The sequence below is a fragment of the Microcebus murinus genome, chromosome 27 (genome assembly GCF_040939455.1).
Source record: "Microcebus murinus isolate Inina chromosome 27, M.murinus_Inina_mat1.0, whole genome shotgun sequence".
Taxonomy (NCBI): Eukaryota; Metazoa; Chordata; class Mammalia; order Primates; family Cheirogaleidae; genus Microcebus; species Microcebus murinus.
Genome location: NC_134130.1, coordinates 119607 through 136580, shown reverse-complemented (window position 1 = coordinate 136580; position 16974 = coordinate 119607). Strand labels below are relative to the sequence as shown.

General features: G+C 54.5%; 2 protein-coding genes across 4 annotated transcripts in view; one reads left to right on the top strand and one right to left on the bottom strand.

The window, feature by feature from the left end:
- MAST1 (microtubule associated serine/threonine kinase 1) overlaps nt 1-16853 on the top strand; it is a 29193-nt gene extending 12340 nt beyond the window's left edge. Inside the window, exons 9-27 of one of the 2 annotated variants that reach the window (XM_075998085.1) lie at nt 1568-1669; nt 1768-1900; nt 1983-2050; nt 5679-5761; nt 5851-6059; nt 9585-9723; nt 9833-9965; nt 10103-10268; nt 10373-10474; nt 10593-10715; nt 11221-11330; nt 11972-12150; nt 12226-12476; nt 12823-13029; nt 13247-13476; nt 13775-13897; nt 13987-14123; nt 15262-15449; nt 15543-16853. In XM_075998085.1, coding sequence (XP_075854200.1) covers nt 1568-1669; nt 1768-1900; nt 1983-2050; nt 5679-5761; nt 5851-6059; nt 9585-9723; nt 9833-9965; nt 10103-10268; nt 10373-10474; nt 10593-10715; nt 11221-11330; nt 11972-12150; nt 12226-12476; nt 12823-13029; nt 13247-13476; nt 13775-13897; nt 13987-14123; nt 15262-15449; nt 15543-16801 — 3942 coding nt within the window. In that variant the 3' untranslated portion in view covers nt 16802-16853. The remainder of the gene's footprint in view (nt 1-1567; nt 1670-1767; nt 1901-1982; nt 2051-5678; nt 5762-5850; nt 6060-9584; nt 9724-9832; nt 9966-10102; nt 10269-10372; nt 10475-10592; nt 10716-11220; nt 11331-11971; nt 12151-12225; nt 12477-12822; nt 13030-13246; nt 13477-13774; nt 13898-13986; nt 14124-15261; nt 15450-15542) is intronic. The other variant, XM_075998084.1, reaches the window with a different exon arrangement.
- PRDX2 (peroxiredoxin 2) overlaps nt 1-16974 on the bottom strand; it is a 146627-nt gene that overhangs the window by 32637 nt on the left and 97016 nt on the right. The gene's annotated exons all lie outside the window — the stretch shown is intronic.

Genomic DNA, 16974 nt, shown 5'->3' with positions numbered 1-16974 from the left:
TCCCTTGTAAAGACCAGGGAGGCCTCCCTGGAGGATGTGGCATTGCTATCGGGACAAGAATAATAAGTAGGTGGCAGCCAGGAGAAGAGCCGGGCAACGTGTGTTGAGCAGAGGGAGGAGCATGTGCAAAGGCCCTGAGGTGGGAAAGGAGTCTGGGGAAATTTCGGGAGCACAGAAGCCAAGGGACACTAGTGTTGTGAGATGAGGTTGGAGAAGGGCACAGGGACCGGAATATGGGGCGCTGGGCTCCAGACCCCCAGCCCAGACCTGACAGGCAGCATGTTAGTGTCACTATGGGCTTTGGTGTCAGGTCTGGTGGTTTATTTATTTACTTTTTTTTTACTTTTATTATTTATTTATTTATTTTTTTTTGCTGGACTAAAACAAACAAAATTTACTTTTTTAAGAGACAGGGTTTTGCTATGTTGCCCAAGTTGGGCTTGAACTCCTGGGCTCAAAGGATCCTCCTGCCTCAGGCTCCCAAGCAGCAGAGACTAGAGGTGCATTTCTGCCACCACGGCTGGCTCCACATCTGGGTTTGAGTCTGGATTTTGCTGCTAGGTCCCTAGGAGTTGAGAGCACACACTCCAGGCAGGCTAGGCTCCCAGCTAGCTCATCACTTCCTTGCTGTGCAGCCTTTGCTACAACACTCAACCCTTCTGTGCCTCAGTTCTGCTACAGCCATGGGATTCATGCTGGATGTGGTGGCATGCACCTGTAGTCCCAGCTACCTGAGTTAAACTCATGGGCTCGAGAGATCCTCCTGCCTCAGCCTCCTGAGTAGCTGGGACTACAGGTAAGCACCAACATATCTAGCTAATTTTTCTATTTTTTGCAGAGATAGAGTCTTGCTATGTTGCCCAGGCTGGTCTCAAACTTCTGGCCTCAAGCGATCCTCCTGCCTTGGTCTCCCAAAGTGCTAGGATTACAGGAGCGAGTCACTATGCCTGGCCCAAGACCCTGTCCCTTAAAAAAATAAAAATAAAATAAAAGCAGCTTAATGTTGTCTGAGGATGCTGCCAAGAGGCATAGGGAGATTTTTAGATCAGATGAGGGAGTGCTTACGGTAGGCCTCCCTGAGGAGGTAACAGCTGAGCAGAGACTTGAAGGAGGAGAAAGGAGGAGCCATGCAGGGATTCAGAGGGAGAGCATGCCAGGCAGACAGATTCTAACTCAGCCTGGATAAACATTAGGCATCAGGGTTGGGACTATGGCAAGGACTAGTGCTATTCTGAAGATAAATTGAATGAGTGAAGGTTTTAGGACTCTGTTTGCTCTAATCATTATAATTGGTCATCATTATCATAATAATTATCCTCATTATTTTTTTAAATTTTTTTAACTTTTTAATTTAATTATTATTTTATTTCATTATTATTTTTTTTCTCAACAGCTTCAAATGTTTAACTGCTCTTTATCATTATGTTTAATGTGTGGCCTGGGCATCGGTTTTCTCACCTGTAAAATGGGACAACAGCAGCTGCGCCTGGCCCGTGGGTCCGGGACAGGGGCCTGGCTGAGGCCGGGGTGCCTGTGAACAGCCACCCCCTGTGCCCTTCTCCCCTAGGCCTATGAACGCTCCGAGAGCCTGGAGGTGGCCTTTGTCACCCAGCTGGTGAAGAAGTTGCTCATTATCATCTCCCGGCCCGCGAGGCTGCTGGAGTGCCTGGTGAGGGGGCTGGGTGTGGGTGGGTGGGTGGGGACAGCGCGGGGGTGGGGTCCCCTCCGAGCCTGCAGAGAGCCGAGCCGGTTCCTGCCCTCGCTCAGGAATTCAACCCCGAGGAGTTCTACCACCTGCTGGAGGCGGCCGAGGGCCACGCCAAGGAGGGCCACCTCGTGAAAACGGACATCCCGCGCTACATCATCCGCCAGCTCGGCCTCACGCGCGACCCCTTCCCAGGTGCCAGCTGGCGGGCGCAGGGTGGCCAGGCGCGCGCAGGGGGCCCGGCCCCGGCGCGCGCTCACTCTCCGTCCCTCCCCAGACGTGGTGCACCTGGAGGAGCAAGACAGCGGCGGCTCCAACACCCCTGAGCAGGACGACCTCTCGGAGGTAAGGCCCCGTGGCCCTGAAGTCGGCACCCCGGTCCGTGGGTGGGCAGGCCAGGGCTTTGCCCTCAGGCCCTGTGGATCTCTCGGTCCTGCACTCTGAGCCTCGGTTTCCCCGTCTGTAAAATGGGATTCATAAGAGCTCTTGGCCGGGCGCGGTGGCTCACGCCTGTAATCCCAGCACTCTGGGAGGCCGAGGCGGGAGGATCGCTCGAGGTCAGGAGTTCGAAACCAGCCTGAGCAAGAGCGAGACCCCGTCTCTACTATAAATAGAAAGAAATTAATTGGCCAGCTAATAGATATATAGAAAAAATTAGCCGGGCATGGTGGCACATGCCTGTAGTCCCAGCTACTCGGGAGGCTGAGGCAGGAGGATCGCTTGAGCCCAGGAGTTGGAGGTTGCTGTGAGCTAGGCTGACGCCATGGCACTCACTCTAGCCTGGGCAACAAAGTAAGACTGTATCTCAAAAAAAAAATAATAATAATAATAGCTCTTGTTCTATGGCCTTTTTCCTTTTCATGATAAAATACTCACAATGTAAAGTTTAATTCACCGTTTGAACCATTTAAAAATTAACAATTCAGTGGCATTTAGTGCATTCACAATGTTTTACGACCGTGACAACTGTCTAGTCCCAGGACTTTTTAAAAATCCCCCACAAAGAAATCTCACACCCATTAAACAGTCACTCCCCACTCCCCCCCCTCCCCAGCCCCTGGCCAGCACCGATCTACTTTCTCTCTTGATGGATTTGCCTATTCCGGACATTTGATATAAAGGGAATTATTCACTCCGTGGATTTTTGTGTCTAGCTCATTTCGCCCAGCATAAAGTTTTTGAGGTTCACGCACATTGCGGCATGGGCTAGAGCTAAATTCCTTTTTATGGATGAATATTATTCCATGGTGTGGATAGACCACATTTATTCAGCATAGATATGTTTGTGTCAATATCTACGTAATACATCTCTTTGTCCCTAAGAAAAATCAAAATAATTTTCAAGAAAGATATGCCATGAAAAATCTTTGTTTATCCATTCATCCATCGGTAGACATTGGTTTGTCCATCTTTTGTCTATTGTGAATAGTGCTGCCATGAACATTTGTGTACAAGTATTTGTTTAAACAACTGTTTTCAATTATTTTGGGTATATGCCTAGGAATGGAATTGCTGGGTCATATGATGACACTATGTTTAACTTATTGAGGGGCTGGGCATGGTGGCTCACACCTGTAATCCTAGCACTCTGGAAGGCCGAGGTGGTAGTATCGCTTGAGGTCAGGAGTTCAAGACCAGCCTCAGCAAGAGCGAGGCTGATAAAAAAAAAAAAATAGAAATTAGCTGGGCAACTAAAAATAGAAGAAAAAGTAGCCGAGTGTACTGGTGCATGCCTGTAGCCCCAGCTACTTGGGAGGCTGAGGCAGGAGGATGGCTTGAGCCCAGGAGTTGGAGGCTGCTGTGAGCTGGGCTGACACCATGGCATTCTAGCCTGGACAACAGAGCAAGACTCTGTGCCTGCCCTGGTGGCCACATGTGTATTTTCTCTGAACGGCCTAGTGTTTTTAAAAAATTTGAAGCAAAATATAAAAATCAGAAGATTTTGCCTCAAAATCTGGGTTTGGGCCTTCTCTTGGAAAATCAGGAGTTTGACAGCACGGTGGTGGAGCCCGCTGTCACCAAGTGGAGGCTGCTCTGTGATACTGAGAACCTGCTTCCCTGGCACCCATGGCCTCCCCCTGGCCTACCTGGCCCTGCAGGGGCCTGTGGCTGTGACCTGTGTTTTAAATCGTGTCTACAGGCCAGGCGCGGTGGCTCACGCCTGTAATCCTAGCACTCTGGGAGGCTGAGGCGGGAGGATTGCTCGAGGTCAGGAGTTTGAAAACAGCCTGAGCAAGAGCAAGACCCCCGTCTCTACTATAAATAGAAAGAAATTAATTGGCCAACTAATATATATGGAAAAAATTAGCCAGGCATGGTGGTGCATGCCTGTATTCCCAGCTACTCGGGAGGCTGAGGCAGGAGGATGGCTTGAGCCCAGGAGTCTGAGGTTGCTGTGAGCTAGGCTGACGCCATGGCACTCACTCTAGCCTGGGCAACAAAGCGAGACTCTGTCTCAAATAAAATAAAATAAAATAAATCGTGTCTACGCATTCACACACATATACACACACATCTTTCTTTTATATATATATTTTAAAAGAATCTCACTGTGCATGCCATTTGTTTAATTTTTCGAATAGGTAATGGAATGACATCACTCAAAAGTCTAAAACTCTAAAAAAGGTATTTATCTCTAATTGTTGTTTGTAGGATTCTACATTATTCCATTCAATCAAATTTGTTAATTGAGTGATTCAAATCTTCCATCTCCCTATTCATATTTTTTGCCTGATTAATAGTTTCTGAGAGATATGTGTTAAACCCTTCTTTTAAGCAAATTCGCCTTGTAATTATGTCAATTTTTTTGTGTGTCAGATTTTTTTAAGGCTACACACCTAGGAGCATATAAGCTCAATATTTTTATTCAGCATAGATATTTTTGTGTAACATCTATATAATAAATCTCTTTGTCCCTAAGAAAAATCAAAATAATTATCAAGGAAGATATACCATGAAAAATCTTACTTCCACCTTTGTCCTCCATTGCCTTATATCTCCAAAATATGATTATATAGTTTCATTTGGCCACTTTTTTTGTTCAGAGTTCCCCTATCTTTAGTTGTAGAGGTTATCCAATAATTTGTTTAATTACATCACATACTTCTGAGTTCTGTTTTGCCACTTTTTTTTTTAGACAAAAACATACAGTACATATTGTTCATTGTGTTTTTCCAGTCCAAAGTTCACTCCACTTTGGAGAACTTTCTGAATCCGTGTACAGAAAGATTTCTCATTTTTTAAAAATCAGTAGCACAATATTTCTTTATATAGATGCCCCTCATGTGCTCATGTGTTTATTTAACCAATTTCCTGTAGATGGGCATACGGTGTTTCCAGTCTTGCAATGAGCAAGATCACACATATGTTATTGTTCACATGTGCAAGCATAGGGTAGCATAAATTCAGAAACGAAATTGCCGAGCCAAAGGGAACATGCATTTGTAATTGTAATTCTGATATATACCAAAGTACCTTCTATGGGAGTTGTACTAATTTATGCTCCCAACAGCAGGGTATAAAAGTGCCTGTTTCCCCAACATCTTTGCCTACAGAGTGTGTTAGCCTTTTGGATTTTTTTTTTTGCCCACCTACTAGGTAAAAAATGGTACTTTGTGGTAATGATAACTTGCCTTCCTGTCATTATGTGTGAGATTGAGTAATCTAACTCTAGTTCACATACATTTGTCCACTTTTCTTCTCTTCGATTATTAGGTCTTGTTATTGATTTCTAGCAACTCTTTATATATTTACATGTTAGGATCCATTTTGTAGGTTTTCTGCTATCTTCCCTAATGGAAGAAGTCAGGGAATATGTCTTCAGAGTCAGTCTTGGATTCAAGGCTTGACTTTGTTTCTCCCTCATTGTGGCACTCACCCTATCTGTGCCTCAGTTTCCCCACGTGTAAGGTAGAGTAACGAGAGTCCCACTTTCATGACGACGATGGCAATGGTCTCCATGTTTCCCCTGAAGGGCCGCAGCAGCACCAAGGCCAAGAAGCCACCGGGGGAGAATGACTTTGACACCATCAAGCTCATAAGCAATGGCGCCTACGGGTGAGCCACCCGGGGCTCTGGCGGGGGGAGGGTGGCGGAGGCCGGGTGTCTCGGAGGTGATGGCCGGTCCTCGCTCTCTCCCCCTGCAGGGCCGTCTACCTGGTGCGGCACCGCGACACGCGACAGCGCTTCGCCATGAAGAAGATCAACAAGCAGAACCTGATCCTTCGCAACCAGATCCAGCAGGCCTTCGTGGAGCGCGACATCCTCACCTTCGCCGAGAACCCCTTCGTGGTGGGCATGTTCTGCTCCTTCGAGACGCGCCGCCACCTCTGCATGGTCATGGAGTACGTGGAAGGTGCGGCCGCCTGCGGGGCTGCAGGGGGACGGGGAGACGCACGCCGGCCAGGGCTGCGGCCAGGGCCACCGGCGCGTGCCGGCTCTCTGCCTGTGTGCTTACCCGCCTCCTTCTCCATCTCACCTCTGCACGTTTCCAGCCATCTATCGCTGTGTCTGCCTGTTTTTCATTCCATTCAATACAGAGACATCCGTTCAGCCATCTATTATCCCCCCATTATTCACCCATCCGTCCTTCCATCTATTCATTTGCTAATCAGTCTGGTTTTCCATCCACACACCCGTGCACCTGTTTATAAGTCCATCTCTCCATCCATTTATTTGTCTTTGTGATTATCCATCCATTCGTCCACCCATATATCCATTGTCTATTTTTTAAAATTAACGGACTTCCCTTTTTTTTTTTTTTTTTTTGAGACAGAGTCTCGGTTTGTTGCCCAGGCTAGAGTGAGTGCCGTGGCGTCAGCCTCGCTCACAGCAACCTCAGACTCCTGGGCTCAAGCGATCCTCCTGCCTCAGCCTCCCGAGTGGCTGGGACTACAGGCATGCGCCACCATGCCCGGCTAATTTTTTTTTTTTTTTTATATTCAAGAGGATTGCTAGATTAATTTTTTATATACATATCAGTTGGCCAATTAATTTCTTTGTATTTATAGTAGAGACGGGGTCTCACTCTTGCTCAGGCTGGTTTTGAACTCCTGACCTTGAGCAATCCGCCCGCCTCAGCCTCCCAAGAGCTAGGATTACAGGCGTGAGCCACCGCGCCCGGCTCGGACTTCCCTTTTTTAAGAGGAGTTTTAGGTTTACAGGAAAATTGATCAGAAAGTACAGAGAATTCCCACCTACCCCTCCCTTCTTTCCCTATTATTGCCATCTTGTGTTAGTGTGGTAAATTTGTTACAATTGATAAACCAATCCTGATACATTATTCCTAACCGAAGTGCATAGTTTACATTAGGGTTCATTCTTTGTATTATACACCTATTTTCCATTCATCCATATTTTTATATATGTATCCCTTCATTCATTCATCTACTTCTCCATCCATTCATTCATGATCCACCACCAGTCTGCCAGCATCTATTAATATTTATGTTTCTTTTTTTTTTTTAGATGGGGTCTCACTCTGTTCCCCAGGCTGGAGTGCAGTGGCACAATCATAGCTCACTGCAGCCTCAAACTCTTTGGCTCAAGCGATCCTCCTGCCTCAGCCTCCCAAGTAGCTGGGACTACAGTTGCATGCCACCATGCCTGGCTAATTCATTTTTATTTTTATTTTTGTAGATACAGAGTCTTGAATTCCTGAGCTCAAGCAATCCTCCCATCGTAGCCTCTCAAAGTGCTGGGATTACAGGCATGAGCCACCACTCTGGCCCTATTTATCTATTTATTAATTCATCATCCGTCCATCCATTACTATTTTATTCATTTATCTAAATCTTCATTCCAGCAGTCACCTTATCTATCTCTAGTCAGCTAGACAGCTAGCTCTATCAATTTGTCTACAATTTAACCATCGGTTTATCCATCTATCCAACTGTCAATCATGTATGTATTAGTTTTCACTCATCCGTCCTTGCATGTGTAGCCACCCAAAGATTACTGCATCCATTGGCCAAACACAGACATTCTGGGTTATTAGAACACACAGGTGATCTCAGAGGGCCACAGTTATGCCACCTGCAATCCTTCTCGTCACTCAGCAAATGTCCCGTCATCATCTCCCTGATGCCACGTGCCGTGCTGGGCACTGGTGGCATAGTGGGGGCCTAGACAGACTCACCTCTGTTTCATGGGGGTTACATTCTAGTCTGCATTGACAGACAGCAAGGAAAGCAAGCCGAAGGAGACGAAGACATTTCACATAGTAAGGCTGCGAGGACCATCAGGCTAGAGGAAGCCGTGCAGATGCAGGCGGGCAGGGGGCTTCTCTGAGGCCTGCAATATACCACGAAAAGTGACTCCTTAGTGCAGAGTGTCTTAGGTGACAATGTGTTTGGATTTGGAGGGACTGCAAGGAGACCAGTGGAGCCGGTGCCCAGTGAGCAAGGGAGAGGAGGCGAGAAGGGAGGAGGCTGGTGGGGCTGGGCGTGCAGGGCCTTCCAGAGCCTGGCATGGCAGATTCCATTCTCAGTGCAATCGGAAGCCACTGGGCCACTTTAAGGAGGGTTGACATGGTTTGATTTATGTTTTAAGAAATTCCGTTTTGTTGCTGTGGGCAAGGCAGAAGAAGGGATACCAGAGGGGAGGTGACTGCTCTAGTCCAGGGTCATGGTGAAGGAAGAGAGAAGGGAACAGAATCAAGATCTCTGTGGGAAGTCAAGTACACAATAGGTGTGCTCAAATGCAGATACCCAGGCCCCATCCTCAGAGAGTCTGGTTTGTCACCTTCCAAAACCCACCTAAACCTGGTGGAAAAGGGCACGGGAAAAGGAAAGAAATAAATGAATTGGCTCACGTGATTGAAAAATCAAGGTCACCTTCAGGAATGGCTGTATCAAGGTGCTCACACCATATCATCAGGGATTGCTCCATCTCTTGGCTCTGCTCTTCCATGTGTGGGCTTCCCTCCAGACAAGCCCTGATATAGAAAGGTTGCCATCTGGCAGAGCTCAGCTTACATCCTACGGGCTTAGTAGTCCTTACAGATAAAGGGAAAATTCGGAGGGTTGAGTCACTGGAGCAACTTGGGTTACACACCGACCCAGTCCCTGCACCCAGAAGGAAATCTAGCCTTCATAAGAAAAATGGGGAATGGATATCGGGAAACCTAAAATACCAACGTTAGTTATGTTAAATCTGGTGGAGGCCAAAAAATCTGCATTTTCAGGCCCCTTGACCCTCAAAGTTCAGATGCCAGGAGACCAAGGGCTGTGGCCCCCAGATGGGGTGGATAAGCAGACAGACTTTGGTCCCAACCACACCTCACCTTCAGCAGCAGCTCCCTGCATGACCCAACCTGTCTCTGAGGCTCCATCCCTTCGTGTACAACATGGGCTCATCAGCTCTCAAACGGTGGCTCATGTCTCTAATCCCAGCACTTTGGGAGGCTCGCTTGAGGCCAGGAGATTGAGACCAGCCTAGGCAACATAGCAAGACCCCATCTCTAAAAAACAAACAAACATTAGTTGGGCATAGTGGCATGCACCTGTCGTCCCAGCTACTCTGGAGGCTGAGGCAGAAGGGTAACTTGAACCTAGGAGTTCAGGGCTGCAGTGAGCTATGATTGCACCACTGCACTCCAGCCTGAGAGACAAACAAAGACACCGTCTAAAAAAAAAAAAAAAAAAGGCTAATTATACCAACTTTGGAGATCAGCTAAGAGGACAAGAAAAATCTAGTAGAAGACAATTCCTTATGTGACCTGGGGAGAGGGAGGCCCCTCTCTGGGCCTCAGTGTTCCTTATCTGAAAAATGGGTGCAATGTAACGTGAGGGCTTGGTGCTATGGTGCGCCTCCAAGTGCTCGGCTCTGGCCTGGGGTTACCTACCACCCTCTTCTCGCGGGTCGGCTCCCCTGCCTGCAGGTGGCGACTGTGCAACCCTGCTGAAGAACATCGGGGCGCTGCCTGTGGAGATGGCCCGCATGTACTTCGCCGAGACGGTGCTGGCGCTCGAGTACCTGCACAACTACGGCATCGTGCACCGCGACCTCAAGCCCGACAAGTGAGCTTTCGCCTTTCCCATCACTGCGTCCCTGCCCCCTTGGGAGACCCAGGGGTAAATCGGGGGGTGGGGGGCTCGCCTCTGAGACCCCTCCTCGACGTGTCTGCAGCCTCCTCATCACCTCCATGGGTCACATCAAGCTCACGGATTTCGGCCTCTCCAAGATGGGACTCATGAGCCTAACCACCAACTTGTACGAAGGCCACATCGAGAAGGACGCCCGGGAGTTCCTGGACAAACAGGTGTGTGTGCGGGCATGGGGGTCGCTGCGGGTGGAGTGACCCGGCAGGCCCTCGGGGTCCCAGGGCCTGGGGGGGGGCGCCGCTCTCCCCCGAGGCCCCTCCTGTGGCCAGGGCGCGGGCTGACAGCCTGCCCCCAGGTGTGTGGGACCCCAGAGTACATCGCACCCGAGGTCATCCTGCGCCAGGGCTACGGCAAGCCGGTGGACTGGTGGGCCATGGGCATCATCCTCTACGAGTTCCTGGTGGGCTGCGTGCCTTTCTTCGGGGACACGCCGGAAGAGCTCTTTGGACAGGTCATCAGCGGTACGCGTCTCTGCAGCGGACGGGCAGGAGGCGGGGTGCATGGGGAGCCAGCCCAGGGCCCCCTGGACTCCAAAAGCGACCCCTGGGCCCGCTTTGCTTTGCAGATGACATCCTGTGGCCCGAGGGGGATGAGGCCCTGCCCACAGACGCCCAACTCCTGATATCCAGTCTGCTGCAGACCAATCCCCTCGTCCGACTTGGGGCAGGTAAGGGGTGCGCCGAGCAGCCGGCTGGCGGGAGGCAGACCCGGGGCGGAAGGCAGAGCGTGGGGGGCTGGGCTGCTGGGCTGGCCGCCGGCTGTCGCTGCAATGCCTCCTCTTGCAGGCGGTGCCTTTGAGGTGAAGCAGCACAGTTTCTTTCGAGACCTAGACTGGACAGGGCTGCTGAGGCAGAAGGCCGAGTTCATCCCCCACCTAGAGTCGGAAGATGACACTAGCTACTTCGACAGTGAGCGGGGACACGAGGCAGGGCCTGGGTGGAGGGTGGCATCCCGGGCTGGGGCTGGACCAGGTATGCCAGGGCTGGAGTGGTGGACCGGGCGGGGGCCGCTCGGGGGCGTGGCAGCCTGGGGCGGGGCTGGCATGGGGGCGGGGCTCAGGCCAAGCGCTAGGTAAGAAACTGGGGTTGGGATAGACGTGCGGCGGCGACAGGGGCTGGGCCTGGGTCCGGGCCGGGGGGCGGTGCCAGGGCTGAGAAGAGGCGGGACTTGGGCTGGCCGGAGGCGCAGCGCGCTGTGGGCGGGACTGGGGGCGTGGCCACTCTGGAGGCGGGGCTACACGGAGCCTCTGAGAATGGGGCAGGCCCCAGCCTGGGGGCGGGGCCTGAATCCGATTGGAGAATAAGGCAGAGGCGTGGCCTGACCGGCTGGCCTGGCTTGAGCCGGGACTGGGCTCCCGCGGGGATGTGACCTGAGCGGACCTGTGCCCGCAGTCACGCCCCGGCCCCTCTCCAGCCCGCTCAGACAGGTATCACCACGTAAACTCCTACGACGAGGATGACACCACCGAGGAGGAGCCCGTGGAGATCCGCCAGTTCTCCTCCTGCTCGCCGCGCTTCAGCAAGGTGGGCCGAGGCCTGGCTTGGGACAGGCAAGACCCCCTGGGGGGCGGGGCCTTGAGAGGCTGTGGGAGGGGGCAAGGCCCCAGGTGCCCGAGGTCTCAGGAGCTGGGAGTTACTGGGGGGGTCTGGGAGTGGCAAGGGCAGCGGGAAGGCAGGAGGGACGCGTCTTTGGCGTTGAGCAGAATGTAACGCGAACTGTTAGGGTCGTGCAGATGAGGCCCACAGTGGGGCGGGGCTAGGCCTGGGGGCGGGGTCAGCGTGCAGATGACGTGACCGCGGGGGCGGGCCTAAGTCAAACAAGGTCTTGCTTTGAGTAACGATTTGCATTGGTGAGCGGCACCCAGCCCTGGCGAGGGTAGACAAATTCTGACGGGTGCCCTGGGAAGATGGGGCTGGGTGGAGACCTGATTGATCAGGGCATTGTAGGGACGGAGCCTAGCAGAGAATCGAGGCCCTAATTTTATGGGGCGGGGCCCGAGCTGAGGAATTGTAGGTTGCTGGGGGGCCCTGGCCGCGGAGAATGGAGCGCAGTTTGGGCGGATTCAGTGGCAGGAAGCTGATTAGCTCGGGAGCGAAGCTGGCACCGGAGGTGGGGGCGTTGGGAGGACTTTACTTGCCTCCCACCACATCCTACCCCCTTGCAGGTGTACAGCAGCATGGAGCAGCTGTCGCAGCATGAGCCCAAGACCCCCGTAGCGTCAGCAGGAGGCAGCAAGCGGGAGCCGAGTGCCAAGGGTCCGGAGGAGAAGGTGGCCGGCAAGCGGGAGGGGCTGGGCGGCCTGACCCTCCGTGAGAAGACCTGGAGAGGGGGCTCCCCGGAGATGTGAGCAGAGGAACTACTGGGTTTGGGGGCGGGATCGAGGGGCGTGTCTCCTCTGACCACGCCCCCTTCTTGCAGTAGCAAGCGTTTCTCCGCCTCGGAGGCCAGTTTCCTGGAAGGGGAGGCCAGTCCCCCGTTGGGCGCGCGTCGCCGTTTTTCGGCACTGCTGGAGCCGAGCCGCTTCAGCGCCCCCCAAGAGGACGAGGATGAAGTCCGGCTGCGCAGGCCTCCCCGGCCCAGCTCCGACCCTCCAGGCTCGCTGGATGCACGGGCCCCCAAAGAGGCGGTTCAAGGGGAAGGTACCCCGAGCGCCGGGGACCCCGAGGCCAGTGAGTGCCCTCTTCTGCTACCTTTCCCAATTCCCCAGTGGCCATATATTGAGCATTCGATGAGCCTGGTACTGCTTATGCAAGATCTCATGTACTATTTATTCACTCTGCAACCTGAGATTCTTAACATCAAGAATACCCCGCTGCCATGCCCAGTCAGTGATACAGACTGACACAGGGTACTCTTCTTCATTAGGGGCAGTGCCGGACGCATGTTACTGCTCTGATAACACTCACAATCGGGCAACGGGAGAAAAGTGGGAAGAGCATTCAGGGCAGAGGAAACAGCATGTGAGAAAGCCCCTGGCCTTGGACTGACCCCTAACCAGCATGCTTTCTATTGCAGCTGACCGTCCACGCCCAGGTGACCTCTGCCCACCCTTGAAGGATGGGGACCCATCAGGTGCTAGGGCCACGAGCGACCTGGTTCTGCGCCGGGCACGGCACCAGCAGCTGTCAGGGGATCCGGTGGTAGAGAAAAGGCCTTCTCGTACTGGGGGCAAAGTCATCAAGTCAGCCTCGGCCACTGCTTTGTCTGTCATGATTCCTGCAGGTAATGCCGGGCCCCGCCTGCCAGGGGAGGGGCTGTCAGCATTCCAGCTGGGACAGACCAATGAAAATACTGCATTTTCCCTGTCCACAGTGATTGGCTCCAAGATGGACCAATGAGAGGCTGCTCTGGGACTTTGACTTGGGCGGAGGGAGGAGCAGATACAGGGAGATCTATGTCTTGTTGGCTCTGACCTCTGACCATGGTTCTGTGTCTGCAGTGGACCCACATGGAAGCTCACCCCTTGCCAGCCCCATGTCCCCACGATCTCTCTCCTCCAACCCATCCTCACGGGACTCCTCACCCAGCCGGGACTACTCACCAGCTGTCACTGGGCTCCGCTCCCCCATCACTATCCAACGCTCAGGCAAGAAGTATGGCTTCACACTACGAGCCATCCGCGTCTACATGGGTGATTCAGATGTCTACAGCGTGCACCACATTGTCTGGGTGAGCACTCACGTGTGCGATCTGTATCCAAGGGAGGGGGCTGAGGGGAGACATGGGCCCCCAGAAATGATGGACCTTTGGAACTCTGCAGCCAGTTCGTCTGGGCGAGAGTCCTCCGTGACCCCCTGTGTCACTTCCCTCTCCAAGCCTCAGTTTCTTCATCTGCAAAATGCACTGTTTCACGTGGTGTTATGAGGATTATGGTGCATGCAGAGCTAGGTGTCTGGCACATAAGCTTAGGAGCCTTCCTTGTTACCAATTTCATTAATGCTGCCCCCGTGTGCTGCTCTGCCCCTAGCATGTGGAAGAAGGGGGCCCAGCCCAAGAGGCAGGGCTCTGTGCAGGGGATCTTATCACCCACGTGAATGGGGAGCCGGTGCATGGCATGGTGCATCCTGAGGTCGTGGAGCTGATCCTTAAGGTGAGTGCAGGGGAGGGGGTGCGCTGGTGGAGGGTAGGGGAGGCCCGAGCGGCCGCCAACAGGGCTCTCCTCCTCCATTCTTCCTCCAGAGTGGCAACAAGGTGGCAGTGACCACAACGCCCTTCGAAAATACCTCTATCCGCATTGGCCCCGCAAGACGCAGCAGCTACAAGGCCAAAATGGCTCGGAGGAACAAGCGGCCCTCTGCCAAGGAGGGCCAGGAGAGGTGGGCGGAGCTATAGACTGCGCAGTTTTTGAGCAGTGGGCGGGGCTGAGGCTGGCGGGGCGGAGGTGAGGACCGAAGTGCACAGGAAAGGCGGCTGGAACCAATGACAGAAGAGCAGACAAGAGGACATACAAGTTAAGAGGGGCTGGGAAAATTGGAGGGGCCGGGAAAGGAAGCTGTACCAGGTTTCTAGGCTGGAGGAGAAGCACCGTGGGAGGGTCTTGGGCAGATGGGCAGTGCCAGCGGATGTGACCTGGAGAGGGCACTGTTTGGAGAAGGAAGGGTCTAGGAGATGGTCCAGGAGATGGTTCTGTCCTGTTAGATGTGTTTAAACTGCACTAGAAGAGGCTAGGTTAAAATTTCTATCTGGAATGAGCATGCCAGGCAAGACTGTGACAACTAAAATAATTTTTTCCCTTATAGAGATGGGAAGACCTAGGAGAGAGGTGGGTGGGGCCAGAGAAGAATGTTTTTTTTTTGAGACAGAGTCTCACTTTGTTGCCCAGGCTAGAGTGAGTGCCGTGGCGTCAGCCTAGCTCACAGCAACCTCAAACTCCTGGGCTCAAGCGATCCTCCTGCCTCAGCCTCCCTAGTAGCTGGCACTACAGGCATGCACCACCATGCCTGGCTAATTTTTTCTATATATATTAGTTGGCCAATTAATTTCTTTCTATTTATAGTGGAGACGGGGTCTCGCTCTTGCTCAGGCTGGTTTCAAACTCCTGACCTGGAGCAATCCGCCCGCCTCGGCCTCCCAGAGTGCTAGGATTACAGGCGTGAGCCACCGCGCCCGGCCAAGAGTGTTGTTTTGATTAATGGGTTTGGCCCAGACAAGGAGCTGGGATGGGATTTGAGTGAGTCAGGGGAGCCAGACAGGCTGAGTGAGTGAATTTCTTCCCGTCCTGATAGGCGGATTGCAGTGGGAGAGGGCGGGGTTAGAGAGGTGGGCGGGGCCAGAAGAGATTGGTTTTGTTTGGATGTTTCTAGCTTGGACTGGAAGTTCTTTGTCTTGATAGGTGGATTATAGCTGGAGAGGGCGGGTCCAGAAGGGCTGGGCGGTTACAGGTGTCCTGAAGTGGGAGGGGCCAGGAGCTCGGGCATCTGGATCCAGGCTAGGTGGCCCCTCTCTGTCCTGCAGCAAGAAGCGCAGCTCTCTCTTCCGGAAGATCACGAAGCAGTCGAACCTTCTGCACACTAGTCGCTCGCTGTCATCGCTGAACCGCTCACTGTCGTCCAGCGACAGTCTCCCGGGCTCGCCCACGCACGGGCTGCCGGCCCGCTCACCCACGCACAGCTACCGCTCCACGCCCGACTCCGCCTACCTAGGTACACCTGGGCCTGGGCCTGGTGGAGCAGACGGGGTGGCCTGGCTGGTGCCGGGCGGGACTCATTGCCGGCTGCACCTCCTCTCGCCCGCAGGCGCCTCGTCCCAGAGCAGCTCCCCAGCCTCGAGCACGCCCAACTCGCCAGCGTCGTCGGCGTCTCACCACATCCGGCCCAGCACGCTGCACGGCCTGTCGCCAAAGCTCCACCGCCAGTACCGCTCTGCGCGCTGCAAGTCGGCAGGAAACATCCCCCTGTCGCCGCTGGCACACACGCCGTCCCCTACGCAGGCGTCGCCCCCGCCCCTGCCGGGTCACACGGTGGGCAGCTCGCACACGACGCAGAGCTTCCCGGCCAAGCTGCATTCCTCGCCACCCGTCGTGCGCCCGCGCCCCAAGAGTGCTGAGCCCCCGCGCTCGCCGCTCCTGAAGCGCGTGCAGTCGGCAGAGAAGCTGGGCGCCTCGCTGGGCGCCGACAAGAAGGGCGCGCTGCGCAAACACAGCCTCGAGGTGGGCCACCCGGATTTCCGCAAGGACTTCCATGGCGAACTGGCCCTGCACAGCCTTGCCGAGTCCGACGGCGAGACACCCCCTGTGGAGGGCCCTGGCGCACCCAGGCAGGTCGCCGTCCGCCGCCTGGGCCGCCAGGAGTCGCCCCTGAGCCTGGGCGCGGACCCATTGGTGCCGGAGGGCGCCCCCAGGCCGCCAGCGTCCAGCAGGGAGAAGGAGTCCCCGGGGGGCGCCGAGGCCTGCACCCCGCCCCGCGCCACCACCCCTGGGGGCCGGACTCTGGAGCGGGACTCCAGCTGCACGCGGCACCAGAGCGTGCAGACGGAGGAAGGCACAGGCGGGGTGGCCAGGGCTGTGGCCAAGGCGGCGCTGAGCCCCGTGCAGGAACACGAGACAGGCCGGCGCAGCAGCTCCGGCGAGGCGGGCACGCCCCCGGTGCCCATTGTCGTAGAGCCTGCGCGGCCCGGGGCTAAGGCTGAGGCGCCCGAGCCTCCGGCCGTGGACTCCAAGGGGTTGCAGGAATCCGCGCCCCTGGTCCCTCCCGGGGCCGAGGCCCCCCGGGGCCGAGAGCGCTGGGTGCTGGAGGTGGTGGAGGAGCGGACCACGCTGAGCGGGCCTCGCTCCAAGCCCGCCTCCCCCAAGCTCTCCCCAGACCCCCAGGCCCCGTCCCCAGCCCTGGCGAAGAGTGCGCCAGGCAGCGCAGCAACCCCAGCCCCGCCCGCCTCCCTCCTGGTCCCAGGCACCAAGCCTGAAGTCGGGCTGACCTCCCGGTGTCCTGCTGAAGCTGTGCCCCCAACAGGCCTGACCAAAAAAGGGGCATCCAGCCCCGCACCCTCAGGCCCATAGCCGAGGGGGCCGTGGCCCTGCGCTGTACAGCCGCCTGTATACATATGTACACATATAAATAAAACGCGTCCGTGCTGCGTGAGTTTTCTGGGGTCACCCCTTCTCCCCTGGCAAGGGGAGACATGTGTCTTCACCCCCATGACCGGGTGCTTGTGGGGGCCGGAACTCCAGTC